General features: G+C 35.3%; 1 protein-coding gene across 2 annotated transcripts in view; it reads right to left on the bottom strand.

Moving 5' to 3' along the window:
- Positions 1-21,496, bottom strand: part of LOC115232606 (kinesin-like protein KIN-7M, chloroplastic) — a 73,878-nt gene that overhangs the window by 22,106 nt on the left and 30,276 nt on the right. For both annotated transcript variants that reach the window (XM_029802584.2, XM_036499737.1), the window contains exons 4-6: positions 11,455-11,670; positions 4,993-5,080; positions 1,729-1,850 (exon numbers count right to left, since the gene is read on the bottom strand). In XM_029802584.2, the coding sequence (XP_029658444.1) occupies positions 1,729-1,850; positions 4,993-5,080; positions 11,455-11,670 (426 nt within the window). The remainder of the gene's footprint in view (positions 1-1,728; positions 1,851-4,992; positions 5,081-11,454; positions 11,671-21,496) is intronic.

Below are 21,496 nucleotides of genomic sequence, written 5' to 3'. Positions count from 1 at the left end.
CTCAAGGAGTGGTTGGCGTTAGGAAGGGCATCCAGCCATAGAAACACTGCCAGATCGGACTGGGCCAGATGCAGCCTTCTGGCTTCACAGACCCCAGTTGAACCGTCCAACCCATGCTAGCATTGAAAGCGGATGCTAAATGATGATGATGATGATCTTCTTCATATTAACATCTGCTTTTTCATGCTTAAAAGAGTCAGACAGAATTCTTTGAAGCAGATTTTCTATGCTGGATGACCTTCTTGTCACCAACCCTCACCAGTTTCCAAGCAAGTTTCCCCATGGTCAAATATATGTTCACAGAAAATTGAAGGTGATGCTTGTTTACAATTATCACATGATGTCAATATAATCACAAAAACACACACACAAAAAACAGGATTCTTTCAGTTTCTGTCTAACAAATCTACTGACAAGGCCTTGGTCAGTCTGAGGCTTTAGGGAAAAACACTGGTCCAAGGCAACATTCAGAGGGATTGAGCCCAAAACCACATGGTTGAGATGTGAAGTTCTTCCCCACACAGTCACACCTGTACACTTTAAAATTTTTTTTATTTCTTTTCATCTTTATGTAATGTATAGCAGTCCATGGCATACAAATGTATTACAAATGAAATGACAATGAGAAAATAATAAGATTTTTTATAAGATCATGAAATGTATCCAGAGAAACAAATAAGATCTCAGTGCTTACCTCCAGAATACTTAGCTCAGTGTTGATGAGGCATGGCAAAATTCTAGTACAAAATTCTAATTCTAATACAATCAGTGATGTTACCAAGAGTCAGCAGATGTATTGGATTTTTCATCAATCAATCATCTTCACCCAGGTAACCCAGTTGGGGTTGAACAAGGTCCAACTTGAATCCATGTAGCACTAAATTAGATAGCGCTAATCTATCTACTGTTAATCCATAACCACCTTGAAGCAATCTCAGCTGCCTCTGTAACTAACTTAATGGCCTTTTATCTAGTGGATTCTGTGACACCCAGCATGCTGACAGTTTTGCAGAGGGGACTAACCAATGAAACCTCTGCATCCCACTTCAATGAGATCAGGAGTTGCTCACATCACCCACTGTTTTGACGCAATACCACTAGCTCAGTATATTTTGATCTCTTCCACTCACAGGCCTCCTCAATATAGTTCTCCCATGGAATAGGAGAGTTTAATAAATCAACCTGCTTGGATGTTTCTGACATCAACACCATGTCTGACCTAAATAATGTTGAAGTGGAAGTGTCTGTAAGCTTGTGTGTGCCCTTGTTTTGACATCATAGGATGGTTGTAAATGAGTATCACCATCATACAAGCAATGTCATTCATTTCCAGTCTGTATAAAACAATTCTGGTCATGGGAAGTATTACAAACACACACACTCACAGGCATGCACATGCACACATACACATACGCACAGACGCACGCTTGCACGCACACACACATCCATACACAGCGGGCTTCTTTCAGTTTCTGTCTGCAAAATCCACTTACAAAGCTTTGCCTATGGTACCACACAGTGGGTTGGAACCTAAAACTTTGCAGTTGGAAAGCAAACTTCTTAACCAAACTGCCATGCCTACTGTAAAAATTAATTGTTTGAATAACCCATATGCAAATATCAAAAACGTTATTCATCATCATACTAGAGAGGAAAATGTTTTTAAAGTTGAAAAAAATAGTAGGGAAAGCAATAGCGTAATCAAAAGTTTTGTTAAAAATCACTCACCGACCAAAATATTCATCATAGCCATCTCGCACCTGAAGCTGTAATACAGCATGGGAACGTGATGAATCTGGATTGGCACCTGTAGAACCTTTACTGCGACATGCACTACCAATATCAAGAATCTGTAATATAGGGAAAATATAAGATTATAATTTATGTTTCTTAACTTTTAAAGAAAGGTTGTTTTAAAGTTATTGTACAGACAAATAGGACTCAGTGAACATATACATGTGTGTTGGTAAGAAACAACCTAATTTTATGATTTTTATCCAATATCAATCTCGCAATTACACAACACCTTAATAAATACAACGTTCATAACCTAATACTGACCACTTCTAAATAACTGTAGGAGAGAAAGGGAGACGACTACCAGCACTCCTACTGCAATGTTTGTTGAAGCTGCCACTACTGCTACTAGTTAGAATAACATGGCCAGTACCTTGACTACTACAGCCACTAGCATTACTGCTACTGTTACTTCTGATAGTCACTCCTTAATGAGAAAGGACAACTGACACTGCTTGAACTATCAATACAACTATAACTCAGCAACAATCAGAAGGAAACAAAATACCAGCACCACATGATGTTTATAGGAAAAATGCAAACTTCCAGAACTGATATCATGAACAAATAATTTATTGCAATTTATTTTTCACTTTTATTTCAGCATGACTAAATCATCTTTCAAAGCAACTGAAACCAGTAGCTTCTTTGATATATATGTAAATACTTTCTTTATTTTTATCCATGATAAAGTTTCCAACTAATTTTCTTCTTTTTCTTTTATATAAATTTACTCCTGCAAAATTTTCTTAACCTTTTGTAGTGTGTTCATGTATGTGTGTGTGTATGTGTGTGTGCATGTGTATGTGTGTGTTTATATGTGCATGCATGCGTGCGTGTGTGTGTTTGTGTGTGTGTGTGGTGTGTGTGTGTGTGTGTATGTGTGCATGCGTGTTTGTGTGTTTTGGTCAACCTGATTATTTCTTCGTGCCTATAAGATTTGTGCAGTTGGTATTAAATCTGAAATAGTTTCAAACTCACCAATGAATCCAGTTGACCAGAGAAACCCTTAAGGTTTGAAAAAATAATCAGACTTACCAACACACAATTATAACAAACTGTATAACACGTGTGCATTGAGTATATGCATTTTTGCACAGAAATATGCATTTTCTAAAATATACAAATATTTAATACCACTCTGAGACCACCCACAGCTCTATAAAACAAACTTGGCATTTTAACCATTTTGATACTAATCCATCTGAGACTACCCTTAGTTCTATTATACAAAAAACCCTGTTTTAAAATTATCTTAATTAAAACCTTCCATCAAAATAATAACTTACCAAACACACAGATAATAATTCCAAAATTATTGTATAACACGTTGCATTGAGTATATGCATTTTTGCACAGAAATATGCATTTTCTAAATATACAAATATTTAATACCACTCTGAGACCACCCACAGCTCTATAAAACAAACTTGCATTTTAACCATTTGATACTAATCCATCTGAGACTACCCTTAGTTCTATTATACAAAAACCCTGTTTTAAAATTATCTTAATTAAAACCTTCCATCAAAATTTCATCCTAATTTATGCTCCAAACACCAGATAATAATTCCAAAATTATTTTAATAAATTTTTAATTATTTTCAAAATTAATTAAAACATAGTGTATTTCAACACAATATGGCATTAAAAGTTAAACTACAACAATTATAATTGTAGTCATTGGGGTTGTTGTTAATGGAAGGTTTAAAACTATAATAAAATATGTATTTCATCTTCCTAATAATATGATGTATCAACTTCCCAAATGCAATTTTTCTTTTATTTCACAGATACAGGCATGGCTGTACAAGGTACAGACACGGCTATGTGATTAAGAAGCTTGCTTTGCAACTACGTAGTTTCATGTTCAGTCCCACTTCTCCAAGGTGTGTGGTACCTTGGGTAAGTTCTTTTCTACTATAGCCCCAGGATCACCAATACCTTCTGATTGAATTTCACAGACAAAAGCCCATCATATATGTGTATATGTGTATGACTATATATATATATATATATATAACACAAATGGACTTTATATTACACCACACTCAGAACCTCCCCTGTACTGGATCTTCAGCCTACAGTGGACTGTGGACTGCATGCTGGAGTATACTCTTGTGTGATTTTACATATACGTTGAGTGTATTTGGTCTGTACATGTGGATGTATGCATGACAGAAGGACAAATCAGTATATACTCTAATAAGTACATGAGTGTCTGTACACACTGTTAAAACATGGGTATGCTGTCCTTGATTTTACCTTAGTATCCTTATTATTAAAATAACTTTATTCTATTGGATCCTGAAAGTAATTAAATATAAGACTTTGGAAATATGCTGTGCTTGAAAAATCTCGACAAGCCAAATGAAACCATAGTCGTGGCCATTACCAGTGTCACGTAAATGACACCCATGAAATCATAATAATGGCTGTTGCTGGTAGCATGACCTTCGAACGTTGGGCCTCACTAAGGCAATGACATGTGACTGAAACCTTGGTGATATGTTGTGCTTGAGAAGACTCATCAAACCAAGTGAAACCATAGTCATGCCCATTGCCAGTGTCATGTAAATGGCACCCATACTGGTGGCATGTAGAAACCACCCATTATACCCTTGTAGTGATTGGCATTATGAAGGGCATGCTGTTGTAGAAACGATGCCAAATCAGACTGAAACCTAGTACAGCTCTCCAGCTTACCAGTTCCAGTCAAACCATCTAACCCATGCCAGCATGGAAAGCAGATGTGAAATGATGATGATGATATATATATATATATATATATACACACACACACACACACACACATGTATATGTATGTGTGGGCGAGCCTTTGTTTCTGCGTGTGTTTGTCACATCCCCACAGCTTGGCAATTGATATTGGTTTCATCATATCTTTACATCCCTATAACTTAGTGATTCAGCAAAAGACACCAACAGAATAAGGACTAGACATAAAGATGTGAGTACTGGGGTCAATCTGTTAAGACTAAAAAGGAAAACCCTTCAGGGCAATACCCCAGCTTGGCCTCAGTCCAATGACTGAAACAAGTAAAGGACAAAAGAAGATACCTTTAGAGTGTACCCTCCGAACTCCCTGCTATGTTTAACCACACATTTTCATGTGAGTGGTTGTTCAAACATATTCTAATCCCTCCCCTCTCTTAGTCAGGTGATGATACACAGTACCTGCATCAGTGAGCTGACATCTGGTACTTCAGTCTCTGTCAGGCCAGCAATACAGACTTTATGAGATCCATCTTCACGAGCAAACAACCTGTTGACATATAAACACAAAAATGCTTATCAAAAATCTGCATGTAAAAGGGACGAATCAAACAGACACACAAATATAGAAACAGTTCTTAAACACAGTTTAACCCTTTTGATACCAACCCACCTGCGACCACCCTTTGAAACAAACTCTATTTTAAAATGAACTTCATAAAAACCTTCCATCAATATTTCATGCTAATCTATGTTCCAAACACCAGCTTAATAACGACAAAGTTATCTTACTCAACTCTTCATTATTTTCAAAATCAATTGGATCAAAAGCATCATAGTTCAACAAAAATATGGAAACAAATGGATTAAATATATTCCTAATAATCAGTTAAACTTACTGGACATTATTTTCACTAGATATTAGCAATACTATTAAAATATATAGAATACAACACAAACATAATGCACAATTAAATATATTACATTTACTTCAAAGGATTATGGGGAAGTATTACAAAATATTGATTTGGAGACAACTTTTTTTATATCAACCTGCCTGAGATAGGTCCTGGTTCTATGATATAAACTTCCAGTTTTAAAGTGCTCTATATAAAATCTTCCCATCAAAATTATATGTTCATTTACGTTCCAAACACCAGTTAAGTAATGACAATATTATTTTAGTAAATTCTTTATTATTTTCAAAATGAATTCAAACAACTACAGTGTATATCAACAGAAATATGTTAACAAAAGAATTAACTACTACAATTATAATTGTAGTTATTGGGGTAATGGTTGTTGTTAATGCAATATTTAAAATTATTATAATAATATACTTTTTTAAAAAGTCATAGATATAAATAGAGTAAAAATAGAAAAATAAGGATACACAAAAAAAAACAAAAGATGATATTAATGAACACATAATGCAAAAACACAGATATACAACTGTAAGGGTCCTATCTAAAAATGTGTTCCACTGTTCCTCTGTGTATGTAACACTACATATAATTATAGGTGTAGGTGTGGCTGTGTGGTAAGAAGCTTGCTACACAACCACATGGGCCCAGGTTCAGTCCCACTGCATGACACCTTAAGCATGTGTCTTCTACTATTGCCATGGGCCAACCAAAGCCTTGTGAGTGAATTTGGTAGACGGAAAATGAAAGAAGCCCCATCATATGTATATATACATGTGTGTACATGTGTGTGTGTGTCTTTGTTTGCCCCCCCACCGCTGTTTGACAACTGGTGCTGGTGGGTTTACATCCCCATAACTAAGCAATTCAGCAAAAGAGACCAATAAAATAAGTACCAGATTTTTTTTTTTTAAATAAGTTCTGGGGTCAATTCATTTGACTAAAACTTCTTCAAGGTGATGCCCCAACATGGCCATGGTCTAATGACTGAAACAAGTAAAAGACAATAGATAATATGCAGCAGCAGCAGCCATCACTGCTGCCACAGCAGCCATCATCATCATCAATGTTGTTATTATTTTTTTTTTTTGAGTGAGAGAGCAGTGCAGGCCATCAAAGTGACACTGGGGTACAAATATATGAAGCCCAGTATACTCATCATGACTACCTGTCTGATAAGGTTACACCAGGCACATACATCACAACCACATGTGCACGACATGGTGATCTCATATCAAGATTAACAGCACATGACCTTGTAGGTGGAGCCCAGTTAGTATTTTCATCAGTTTGGGTAGCCCATCCTGCTCAAAAGATCCCTGAATAAGGGTTATTTAAGGATTTATTATTATTATTATTATTATTATCATTAATTATTATTATTATTATTATTATTATTATTATTATTATCATTAATTATTATTATTATTATATTATTATTATCATTATTATTGTTATTTATTAATTATTATTATTATTGTTATTTATTAATTATAATTATTATTATTTATTAATTATTATTATTATTATTATTATTATTATTATTAATTATTATTATTAATTAATGTCCACTTTCCATGTTGGCATGGGCTGTAAAGTTTGACAGTAACCAGTGAGCTGCAAGGCTGCATCAAGCTTCAATGTCATCTTCAGTATGATTTCTATGGCTGGATACCTTTCCTAACACCAACCACTTTACAGATTGTATTCAATGCTTTTTTAGTACCACTGACATTAGTGAAGTTGTCAATTAACTTGCAAGACAGTAAAAGAACAGAGCAAAGCAAAGGGAGGAAACCCCTACTACTAAGTGCTCTTTCTAATCAATTGTGTTATAATTTCCATAAACTGGTCCAACAATTTCATACTTCTGTAATTAATTAATTAATTCTCTAAAATAGTTCCTTTGCCCTTGAAATATTTGACAACAATACTCCTACAAAATCATTTGGAACACCTCACACCTATGATCCTCATGCCAGAGAACATTGGTAAACTTCATTGAACTTTGCTTCTCCTCTCGCTAAATACACCAGTCATCTAGCTTTTCTAGTTGCTTGGTACAGTTCTCTGCTGCCCTCTTTCCTTCAGTCTTTTCAAACCTGTCTCTACTTTTATGTCTCCATTTCACCACTACATCATCAATGTGGTGTGAGTTTGGTCTCCATCTCTTTTCTATGCTAAAAGTTTCTGTCTTGTGTTCTTCAAAAGTTTTAAGTACTTCTCTAATTATCTAACTGTTTGATGGATCTTTAGATTTCCATATCTTCCTTCTACAAATAGTTTTATGTCTCTAGCTCTAACTAGAATAATCACTAACCAATGTTAGTGATTGTTCTTCACTGAGGAAAGACCAATAGGAAAGGCCTATATGTTCACCAGATTAGTAAGTTATCAAGAAAAATGCTGGCTGACTGGCTAGTTGACCAGTTTCTTGAAGTTAGTGTTACAAATTATCAAGCAACTGGTGTCACAGAACTCCAGGAACTTTGTTCCCTCTTTCTTTCTTGAAACAAAGCCAAACCTCTATTTACACAACAAGGAATGCTCAACATGTCTGTTGAAATCACCAGGAATAATGTTATGGTCATGTTCATTCCTCAGTAGTCTGCATGAGAGCTTCATAAAATTGATCTTTCTGTTCATCTATAAGTCTAGACTGTGGAGCATATGCAGAGATAAATGTTGCTATTATATTATCCAAAGTTAGTCTCAGCCTAAATATCCTGATATTACCTCATATACTTCATTTATCTACTATTAGTCTACCTACTTCACCCACATCATCACTGCTTCCTATTCAGAATAATTTTACCTTTGTTCTTTGCCCATGAGGAGTGTGACTGAGGCTCCTCTCCATCTTGTCTCTTGCATACAACACACATCTACACACCTCCACTCTAACATTTCAACAATCTCTATGAACCTACCTTTCATTGTCCCTACATTGATTGTGGCAGCTCTAAAGTTGTGGACTTGATAGGAAGAGTGGGTGGGTAGCTTAGGGTGCATTTTCAGCACCTGAAAGGAAGAAAGTTTGTGTGAATGTTTGATGGTACACCAAAGGCTCTTACATATGCCCAGATATTTTCACATAATGAATTACTATTAGTTTCAGTCACTAAACCACTAGGTCCAAGTATCAGCAAAAGGATAAAGATATCCACCAACAGGTCTTCATTAGATGACAGGAGTAGAGAGGAGACACAACAGTAACCATTGAAGAAAGGGAAGTTGACAGTAGTGAATGCGCATGCACACATGAGCACACACACATATGCTGACAAGCTTCTTTCAGCTTCTGTCTACCAAATCCACTCAAAAAGATTTTGCTGGCCTGGAGGTTATAGTAGAAGACACATGCTCAAGATGCATGTGGGACTGAACCTGAAAGCATCATCATTATCATCATCATCATTTAATATTCATTGTTCATGTTGGCATGGGTTGGAAGGTTTGAACAGGGCTGGTCAGCTGGAAGGCTGCACCAAACTCCAGTCTGATTTGGCATAGTTTTCTACAGCTGGATGCCCTTCCTAACGTCAACCACTCTGAGAGTGTAATGGGTGCTATTACATGCTATCAGAATGGGTGCCATTTGCATGACACTAATATCGGCCATGACTGTGACAGAGACTGGTGTCACACAAATGGCACCCATGCTGGTGGCACATAAAAGCACGGTTGAAAAATAAACTTCTTTACTACACAACTATTCCTGGACCTAACTATTATTGCTCATCATCCACAGGGATCAAAGCTTTGATTGGAATAGTCTTCCTAATTTAAATGATTAAAACTAAAATATTTTCACAAACTGAAATCATGAAGTAAACCAAATTTTAAACCAAAATTTATTTAGGCTTATAACAGCTACCAAAAGTTTATCAATTAGAAATTTTAAACTTGAAATGACCATCCCTGATAAACTTCAGTAATTATCATAAATCTAAAAAAACTTTGCATTTTCAAACATCATCATCATCAACAGCATTATCATTGTTTTAATGTCCACTTTTCCATGCTCACATGAGTCAGGCACACTTTGTTGAGAGGGACATTCTATGACTGCGTGCCCTTCCTGTCATTAACCCTCACCTGTTTCCAAGTAAACTAATATTTCCCCATGACCAAATAGGTTTTTTTCAGTAGAGTGGGAATGAAGAACACCACTTGGATGATGGTGATACTCACTTACAACTATCACATGATGTCAGAGACAGTAACACACACATGCACACACAAACATGCATGCATGCATGCGTGCGTACATGCATACGTACGTACATACATACATAAATAAATACATATATATATATACATACATACAAACATATGTACATACATACATACATACATACATACATGGTGTTTGTCTACTCCTTATGCAGAGTCTGACTACCTCTTGTATTTACACCTTAGATGCATCATCGCATCTGAGGTGGCTTTTTAAACTAGACATTGTATTGAAAAGACGCCCACATAGATTGCATATCTGATTTAGACCACTAAGATCTTTGTGAGTCTTAAAATGTCTTTTGAGGCCTCTATTAGATTTGCAGACCTTATGATATACATGGCATGGAAAGTGGAAAGGTGTGCACACATATATATAGGCAAAATAATTGGTGGAGGTTCGTTTTTCATGGGTCCACAAATGAGATTTGTACCCAGCAAAGGAAAGGTATGGTCTGTCACAAACTGTGCACACAAAAAGCCACTGAGATTCAACTTCTCGATTGCAACATTCTTCTTTAAATCTCTCGAGTCTTGCATGTGTCATCCTGGCCTCCTCAAAAGCTTTCACTGAACTCCACACTTTTGTTTGCCATCCATCTCAATCCAAAGCAAAGGTTTCTATCGCTTTTGGATCCATCCCAAGTGACTCCATGGCAGTCCTTATGCCATCTTTAAACCTCTTTTTAGTTTTACACCGCTTGTGCTTCCCCCCCGCAAGCTCACCATAAAACAGCAGTTTGGGTGTGTGTTCATCCACCATTCAAACAATATGGCCAGACCAACTCATTCAATTTTTCAGAATCATTGATTTAATTGATTTATATACATACATACATCCATGGTGTCCCAGAATTAACTGTCTATTTCAATGAAATCAGGTAAATTTTAAAAAACTGATAGAATATTATATTTACTACTTAATTATGATACCAAAACACATAGATTTATAAATATCATGTCAAAACTTTATTGAAAATTTCCAACATGTGCTCTTTCTGTGTCCCTGCAAATTTCAGACCTATCTTTAGCATTGCGAAACACATTTTGAAGCATTTCAGGAGTTATCTTCTGCACTACTAATTGAATGCATCCTTTAAGTTCAGCTAAACTATTGCTGCATCATGGAGATGGAGGTAGAGAACATGATTACAGCCAAATTGAAAAGAAGCTGTCATGAGCAGATAAACAAAATCCAACAGGAATGAAAATATTTTTTTTCAAATTATAAAAATTATAAGTAAAAAATTTATACACCTTTAACATATATTAAACATGATAAACATAAAATTGTTCAATTTCATTGAAACAGATAATTCTGGGGCACCAAATCCATTTACAACACATTGGTCAGCACAAGGCTATAGCAGAAGATACTTGCCCAAGATGTCTTACAGTTGGACTGAACCAGAGACCATGTGATTAGGATGCAAACTTCTTACCACACAACTTTTTCAAGGTTCCAAAGTCACCCAAGATATTTATGCTGGGTACAGAGGTGTTATTACTGAAAGGACTGCGCAGAAGTCATTTTATGCTTTTCTTGAAACTACTTCTGTGCAGTCCTTTCAGTAATAACACCTCTGTACCCAGCACAAATATCTCAGGCAGTTTTAGAACCTTGAAAAAGTTGTGTAGTAAGAAGCTTACATCCAAATCACATGATTTCAGGTTCATGCCAACTGATAAACATCTTGTAAGACAACCATAATATTAAAAAAATAAATCAGAAAGGCATGAGTATATAATGTTTTTTTGTCCTCACCGTTTTCTTCCATTAAGAAGATCAAAGAGTTGACTGCAATAAATTTCATAATAACTCAGCCACACATGGAACCCACTACCATAAGTGTTGTTGTTGATAACAGAGAAAATATCTGTTGCTGCTAATAGATATAAACCTGGGATGTCTTCAGAACCCATCATTGTAAATGTCTTACCAGCTCCAGTCTGGCCATATGTAAAGATGGTTGCTTGTCCTCTGTAAAAGTAATTTAAAAAAAATATTTAACCCTTTAGCATTTAAACTGGTCATATCCAACCCTAATATTCTACCTTTTGTATGCTCAAATCAGTCAGATCCCATCTCTCACACCTACAATCTCATTTTAAAAGCATACAATCATATCATTAAAATCCCAAAGCTACAAAATATCACCTGATTAATTCAAAACAGTGCGAAATAATAAGCATTACATTTGACAAAGTAATCTGAATGTTAAAGGGTTAAACACATTATTTACTTTATCAATATCTATAAGAATCTGTGATGCAATAGTGATAGCATTTGTGGGAATAGAGTAAAAGGTAAAGTTGTTTAAAAGATTTAACATTTTAGCATTCAGATTACTCAGTCAAATTTAATGCTTATTTAACCCTTCGTTACTATGTTTATTTTGAGATGCTCAGTGTTTCTTTCAATTATTTTAAATACAACAAAGAATTTAGTAAAATAACTTAGTTATCATTCAACTTGTGTTAGAAACATAAATTGTGACTAAGGTTTGGTGGAAGATTTTAATTCAAAACTTATGAAAATAAGACATTTGTACTCAGAGCCAGAGCCGGTTTCAGCCAGGTTGGTAACGAAAGGGTCAATCATGTTGTTTTGAATTAATCATCTCATAGCTTTGAGATTTTGATGACGTGATAATTCATTTTTACAATGACTATGTAGGGTATGTATGAGAGACCAGATCTGGTAGGTTTGAACACAAAGTGGGTAGAATATTTAGACTGGATATAGCTGGTTTATACACTAAAGAGTTTAAGGTGAGATGCAAGGAGAATATAAAACAGGCTATCAGGAATGGTGGAGATGAAATGAACCCACATACTGAAGTGGCAGAAACCAGTCAAAGAATATCTAGTAAATGTTTCTATTAATACAAAACCTAAGTACATACATACACTCATACACATGCATACACACACAAAACCTAAAATTCCATCCACCGGAATATTCAAAAGGGCAAAATATTTACTTCAAGTTTTCAAGAACAGGCTTAGACCAAAACAATTCACATAACCCATGCCAGCATGGAAAGCAGGAATAAAATAATGATGATGCATTTACATGTGTGCAATGATGGCTACAATTAATAGGGAGTGGGAGTTCAGATGGTGTTTTGTAGTGACCTTATAGACATGATTTTACCTTTTTTTACCTTTTACCTGCTTCAGTTATTGGACTACAGCCATGCTGGAGTACTGCCTTAGAGTATTTTTTAGTCCAATGAATCAACTCCAGTGCAAGCATGGAAAAGTGCAAGCTAAAATGATGATGATACTACAGCATAACTAAAACACACACAACTGATGTGTGAATAAGAATACATTAAATATCACGTCGAGAATTGTCTGATGATTAGGAATGAGAAACTCTGGTTAGCTACTCATACAAACTCAGATTTGAATAAAAATTAACCCTAACTATTAAAAAAGTATTATTTTCATCATCCTGCAATGAACTGGCTTCCCATCCAGATGGGGAATATACACACCATGGGAATCAGAAAAACGGCTTTATGAATCTATATGACTCATGAAGGATCTTTATCTTTATATCTATTTTCATCATCATCATCATCAGTAACATCAATGTTCCATGCTGATATAAGTTAATGGTTTAACTGAATCCAGTTAGTACAAGAATTGTATCATGCCCCAGTGTCAGCCTTAGTATGGTTTCTATGGCTGGATCCCCTTCCTAATGTCAACCACTTTACTGTGTGTACTGAGTGTTTTTTTACATGTGTGTGTGTGTGTGTGCACATGCATGCATGTGTGTGGCTTCAGTATTAGTGAGGTCTCCAGATAACTTGTGAGACCATGAACCCCAAGGGAATGGGGCTTTATGGTAGATGAAGAGTTAAAGTATGACAGAAAGGAGTCAGAGCAGAATAGATTTCTTGCTGTAGAGGAATTACATGACTACCTCACACCATTTTGATACAATCATCCATTATATACTATCCTCCATTAAACACTCTTTGCTATCTAGCAGAATGGTGGTCGAATCATGAAACGATATTTGACTGGATCATCAACTAAGAACACACATTCCAACAAATAAAACATACACAAAGTGTCTCATCTAAAGAATGAGGCAGAAAGTGTTATTCTTTGAAAAAGATAACTTGAACCTACCCTTGAAAACAACAATGGCTTCAAGATATGCTAATGCTCCCAGCAACAAACTACCAAACTACTGGACCAGTTCGAATCCAATCTCTTCAACCTAATAAACAGGGTAAGATTTAATAAAACTTATACTAGCAGCTTCCAACAAACTCTCAAGAGCAATATTAAAACAAAATCAAAAACTTCAAAAGCACACTTTTTACAACCTGACAAATCAAACAATTCATATGAAACCGACAATCAGACATACAAAAACTTCCACTCAGGCAAGCAGCATAACAAATACATGTATAAACAAAAACTAATCAGGATATTTTCATTTCAATAAATCATGAACAAAATATTGGTTTCAAGTTTTGGCACAAAGCCAGCAAGTTCAAGGGAGAGGTAAGTCAATTACATTGACTCCAGTGCTCAACTGGTACTTATTTTATCAACCCCAAAAGGATGAAAGGCAAAGTCAGTCTTGGCGGAATTTGAACTCAGAATGTAAAGATGGAGAAAATGCTACTAAGCATTTTTCCCAGCGTGCTAACAATTCCACCAGCTTGCTCCAAAATATTAGCAACTGGATTAGACACAGATGGCAGAGTTGAACACCAAACACTCATATACCTTGCAAAGCACTTAAAGACCACAAGCAAAAATTTACCCATAATTACACCTGTAGGCTATTAAACCCTACTAAAGCATAAATTGGTAAATTAACTAAGATATACCCAGGCAAAATTATTACAGATATAAAAACAATAAAAAAACACCATGAATCTACCCCTATGAATAACACTATTTTGGACCATCATCCCTTAACAAACATAGGGTAATGTTTTGGGCATATTAAACTTGTTGAAGCCGATCCCTCTGTATGTCTGATCATAGCTGATTTCTTCCAAAGGGAATGAGAGACAGAGAGAAGAAAAAGAATTGACCCCAACAATGAGCAGGTACTTTGTCACCTGCAAAAAATGGAAACACAAAGTTGACTATGGTGGGATTTGAACTCAGAGCATGGACCATGGAACAAATACCACATAGCATTCTATCCAATGCTGTAACAACTTTTAACAACCTGGTATACACAATTGAGGCAGTATATTAAAATAGCCATCTTTCTATTATATTTAACTAGCAGTATCGCCCGGCGTTGCTCGGGTTTGTAAGGGAAATAACTATATAAGCATTTTTAGAGAGTTACTTCCTTTATAGATGCCAATTCGGGCTTTCTTAGCCATTTCTGTTTTGGTGTTTTCAAGCCATGAAGTCGTTGTTCTAAAAGAACGCTGATCTCCTTGACAACGCATTACGACGTTGATTTCCCTAAACTCCCTTCCCCACAGCTTCACGAGGGAGGGAAGAAGGGGGAGAAGCAAACACAGGTGCAGGTGTTTGAGCGTGGACGCCAACTCCGCCGCCATCGACACACGAAAAATTATGCATTAAAATGGAATAAAAAAATGATGTTAAATTATTTTAAAAATCGTAGACTCATCGTAGACGCGCGCTAATACTCAGACGGGCTCGATATGAATCACGACTATAAGATACCCGAATTTGGTTAAACTGCACCGCAAAATGTGGGAGTAGTTAGAAATCTAAATCGAAGGGGACAGACACTCACACAACTAGTTTTATATATATAGATGTGTATATATTATTGAAAGGCATTTTACTACAGCATTTGTCTATAAAAGGTGTTATCACAGGACAAATACTGCAATAATTTGCCTATGAACAGTGTATATACATTAAATAGCACATACACACACACACACACACATATATATATTATAGGTAGTTAGAGTAAACCCCAGCTGTTTCCTCTTGAAGCACATCATCTTATTCCATTATTACAATCCAATATGTAGTCAAAATTGTTGCTGTATGTTAGTCAAAATACATATTAAGATTGAGAATTATGGAAATATTACTTGCAGAGTTAGTGTATTACAAAACAGAGAATTGGAAATTTTTTGGTATTATTTACTCTCCATTACACATGTTCCATTTGGTAATAAGAGACATGTAAGGAATTTCCTACGAGAAATGCTTCAGACAGAGAAAAAAAAGTTATGATTATAATTTCATAATTATATTATAATTTTTTTTTTTTGTCTGAAGAATTTCTCATTGGAAATTCTTTACATATCTATCTAATATGTAAAACTTGGTAATTCCTATTAGCAAATGAAATATGTGTAATGGAAAATAAATAATACCAAAAATTTCCACTTTCCTGCTTTGTTTTACATATATACATATACAGCTATTTTAGTTTAATAATCTTCAATTGTATGGGTGGCTATTCACAAAAGCATTGTATGTTCTATTCACTTTTTCTTATATCAGTCGTGTTGAATTCTCATTCAAGAATGTATCTCAAAACAGCCGAAATACATCTAGCACTTGTAAAAACTGCTGCTGGGGTGGGTTCATTTTTTTTTTTTTTTGTCTCTCTCTCTCTCTCCAATATATATTGTATTTTTAACACGGTATGTCCATAAGAGATGTTATTTCAGGACAAATACTGCAGCAACTGGCCTATCGATGTTGTATATACAATATGTATGATACATAGATGGCTATTTTAACTTTTAATATAAATTTTAATAATTCTTTTAAAACATTTTACACATGAAAATGAGTATTTAGATACAGATAACGATAAGTGTTCCAGCTGATCTGATCAATGGAGCAGCCTGCTCGTGAAATTGACGTGCAAGTGGCTGAGCACCCCACAGATACGCATACCTGTAACATAGCTCTGAGAGAGATTCAGCAAGACACAGAATTTGACAAGGCTGGGCCTTTAAAATTCAGGTAGAACTCATTTCTTACCAGCTGAGTGAACTAGAGCAAAAATGACATAAAGTGTCTTGCGCAAAGAGACAAAGCACCACTAGGAATTGAACTCACAACCATACAATTATGAGCCAAATACCCTAACCACTAAGCCACGTGCCTTCACTTAGATATAAATAAATGCATACGTAAATCTACATAAACAATACTCAATGTGTGATTTTACTTACAATAATCTCTTATATTATTTACCCGTATGTATACATATATGTGTTCGTAATAGTAATATATTTTAAGATGATCCTCCATCAAGTGTCACCTAAGAGCTATATGAAATACAGAAAACCTTCGTAATAACCTAATCAAAATATACTACTATCCTCGTTAGAAATGAACAGATTCTCTTGAAAAATAAACTTCAAAACTTTCATATCGTCATCCACTCAGGAAACGCTTTTTGTGATTATCAGCTCACAAGTCTGATACAGAATCACCTCAATAGGTAAATTTTTGTGTAATTTTTCTTGAAATTTTCAAGAAAAAAAAAAAAATTCAGCCTCTAGAGCAAGGGAAATAATTCTTTTTTCTGACATTGCGATTATTTCCCTTGAAACAAAAAATTGCAACTACCGATGTTTGTGTTTTTATGTGCAGTCAAGAGTAAAACATAATGCTTTAAGGGTGTTTTGTTGCATCTTATTACATTTTAAAGTCAAGTCCTATGGGGGTTAATTTTGCCTTTCATCCTTTTTGGGTTGATAAAATCAAAAACGTACTAATCAAACACTCAGAGGATATAATTGACCGTTGTCTCCACAAATTCGAGACTATGTAATAAATCTATAATTGTTTCAAAATTAGGTACAAGATAAGAAATATAAGAGAGAGGAACAGCCGATTACATCTACCCCAGCACTTACCTGGTACTTTATTTTATTAAGCCCTCAAAACGACGAATGGCAAGGGTGATTGGCAAGAATTTGATCTCAAAACATAACGGACTGTAACAAAATACTGCATGCTATTTTTTCTTATAATTTAACAACTCTACAAATCCACTACCTTAATCTATCTAATAATAGTAATTCTTTGTACTATAGGCACAAGGCCTGAAATGGGGGGGGGGGCTAGACGATTACATTGAACCCTATGCTTAAGTGATATTTATTTTATCAACCTAGAAGGGATGAAAGACAAAGTCAACCTTAGTAACCTCAGAATGTAAAGACAGACAAAACACCTTAGGGACCTTCAGAATGTAAAGACAGACAAAATGCCACTAAGCATTATATCTGATATGCTAATGATTCTTCCCACTCATTCCCTTAGTTACAATAATAACAATCCTTTTTACTATAGGCACAAGGCCTGAAATTGGTTGGGAATGAGGAATTAGGAACCTAGTTGATTACATCAAATGCCTTACTCAACTGGTACTTATTTTATTGACCCTCCCAAGAGGATGAAAGACAAAGTTAACCTTGGCAGAATTTGAACTCACAATGCAAAGACAAACAAAATGCCACTAACCATTTTGTCCTGCATGCTAATGATTCTGCTGGCTGGCTTCCTTAATTATAATAATAATAATGGTTTCAAATGGTTTCAAGGCCAGTAATTTTGGGGGAGAAGGGTAAGTTGATTACATCAAACACAGTGTTCAGCTGGTACTTATTTTATCGACCCTGAAAGGATGAAAGGCAAAGTCTATCTCTGTGAAATTTTAAGCTCACAAGGTAAAGATGAATGAAGCATTTTGCCAGCTTACCAACTCAATAATAATAATGATGACAATGATGATAATGATTTTAAATTTTGGCACAAGGTTAGCAATTTTAGAGTGGGGGATTAGTTAATACCACTGACCCCAGTACTTGGCTAGCACTTGATTTTATCAACCCTGAAAGGTTAAGTTGATGTCAGCAAGATTTAAACCCAGAAACTAAAGAGCTGGAAGAAATACCACAAAGTACTTTGTCGAACATGCTAACAATTCTGTCTGCTGGCTGCCTTAATATGTCTTTCTAATAAAGGCACAAGTTCTGAAATTGTGGAGGAGGGGGCTAATCAGTTACACTGATCCCAGTACTTGACCGGTACTTTATTTCAGTTTATTCATCCTAAAAGGATGAAAGGTAAAGTTAACCACAGTGGCAACTGGACTCAAAACATAAAGCAGGAAGAAACACCACTAAGCATTTTGTCTGACAAGTACTGGAGTCAATCTGATCAACTAACCCACTTCCCACAAATTTTAGGCCTTATGCCTACAGCAGAAAGAATTATTATTATTATTGAATAAAGCAGCAAGCTGGCAGACTCATTAACATGCCGGTCCAAATGCTTAACAGCATTTTGTCTGTCTTTACATTTACAGTTCAAATTCTGCCAAGGTTGACTTTGCCTCTCATTCTTCCAGATTTGATAAAATAAGTACCAGTCAAGCACTGGGATGACTTGCCACCTCCTTGAAATTGCTGGCCTTGTGCTAAAATTTGAAACTATTATTATTAAAGGCAGCAAACTGGAAAAATCATTAGCATGCTGGGCAAATTGCTTAGCAGCATTTTTTTTTCTATCTTTACATTCTGAGTTCAAATTTGACCAAGGTCCACTTTGCCTTTCATCTTTTCGGAGTTGATGAAGTACCAGGTAAGTACTAGGGTTGAAGTAATCAACTTTCCACTTTTCTCAGAAACTGCTGACCCTATGCCAAAATTTGAAACTTATTATTATTATTATTATTATTATTATTATTATTATTATCATTATTATCATTATTATCATTATTATTATTATTATTATCATTATTATTATTATTATCATTATTATTAATATTATTATTATTATTTAGTATGTCAGGCAAAATGCTTTGCAGCATTTCATCCATCTTTACATTCTGAGTTCAAATTCTGCTGAAATCAACTTTACCATTCAACTTTCTGGGGTCAATAAAACAAGTACTGGTTGAGCACTGGGATCAATGTAATTGACTTTGTCTCTCCCACTAAATTGCTGGCCTTGTGCTAAAATTTCAAATCATTATTATTCCTATTATCAGATGTGGTGTGCAAGAGAGATGACTGCACTGGTATGGTCATATGTAACATATGAAGAAGTGTCACATTCCAACAGTGGAGGGAACCTGTGGAAGTGGTAGACCTAGAAAGACCTGGGATGAGGTGGTGATGCACAAACTTCAAACGTTGGGCCTCCTGGGTTGCCAGTCTTCAGTCAAACCGGCCAACCCATGCCAACATGGAAAGCAAGCATTAAACTATGATGATGATGATGATTTATTATTATTACTCACAGAAATACTACCCTCTAGGCAGTTTTCTGCTAGTGTGATATAATAATTCTGATTTAGGCACAAGGCCAGCAATTTTGAGGGCAAGAGAGACAATGCTAACAAGCCTAATACTTAACTGGTACTTTATTTTATTGACCTCCAAAAGATAAAAGGCAAATTTGGCCTAGGTGGAATTTGAATTTAGAACCTAAAAATCGAGAACATATACTGTAAAGCACTTTTATGACATTCAAACAATTCAGCCAGATAGGAGAGGAACATGGATAAATAGGAGGGATAAGAAAGCAAAAATGCTGGCTGAGCTGGTATGAAGAGTTAAAGTAAATGGACAATGCATACTGGGGGAAAGAGAGACATGTGAAAGAGAAACAATGAAGAGAAACAGAAGAAGACTAAGGAAAATATGAGATGAAAGGATCAGGTCAGATAACAGATTACTGGGCCTCATCATAGATACAATGGTTACTGCTTGGAAAGAAGCAGTATTTTGATACACTACTACTACTGCTACTATTGAAGAAGAAGAAGAAGAAGAAGAAGAAGAAGAAGAAGAAGAAGAAGAAGAAGAAGAAGAAGAAGAAGAAGAAGAAGAAGAAGAAGAAGAAGAAGAGGTGGTGGTGGTGGTGGTGGTGGTGGTGGCAGTGGCGGTGGCGGCAGTGGCAGTGGTGGTGTAACTATGGTGTGAGGAGATGCTATTCCAAACCTATTTTTCACCTGTAAGCAAGAATAAATTACCTAACTGTGTATAATATGAAACAGTAATGGCCAGATGGCAGAGTGCCAAAGTGTCAAGTTGATTGACATCTTCAACTAAAATATCTCTACAGAACACCACAGTCAAAATCAATCATGTGGAAATGATAAGTAGAAGGAAAATGTAAACAGACTTAATGACTCCAGAACATTTTAATCCTATTTGATCCAATTATATCAATGTTTCCTGATACTGGTTAGTACAAGGCCACAAATCCTAATTGGTTGAATGAAACTTGATGAATGGTTCATACTTAGAAAGGAAGTTGATCCCCAGCATGATTTTGAACTCAGAATATAAAGGATTAACCTAAATTCTGAAAAGTATTTAGTTCAGCATTCTAAGATTTCTCCACATCAATCATTTTTAGAAATGATTCGATCAAGAAATGAATCTCCATGCCAAAATTAGGCTGGCTGAAATTTATTGCTGCTCTACTATACTTGAGTTATTTTGTTCCATAAATACTAAAACCTCTTCAAATATATTATACCATTTCTTTAAAAGAACTACTGAAGGAACAAACATTAAAAATTGAATACTGAAAGAAACTAGAAATGATAGAGCACAAATAGTACTGTAACATTAATATTGCAGTTTACCCAGTGCTATTTAAGAGATCACACAGCAAAAATATTCAAACATGGCTTAAATACTGGTTTCAGTCAGACATTTAACCAGCTACTGTAACTGATCAAATATTTTCTTCAAATTAATATTTAAGCAGTGCTTAGGGCAGCAAGCTGGTAAAATCATTAGCACATCATGTTAAATGCTAAGCACCATTTCACCTATCTG

Source organism: Octopus sinensis, linkage group LG2 (assembly GCF_006345805.1).
Source record: "Octopus sinensis linkage group LG2, ASM634580v1, whole genome shotgun sequence".
Classification (NCBI taxonomy): Eukaryota; Metazoa; Mollusca; class Cephalopoda; order Octopoda; family Octopodidae; genus Octopus; species Octopus sinensis.
This window is presented reverse-complemented; position numbering and strand designations above follow the sequence as displayed.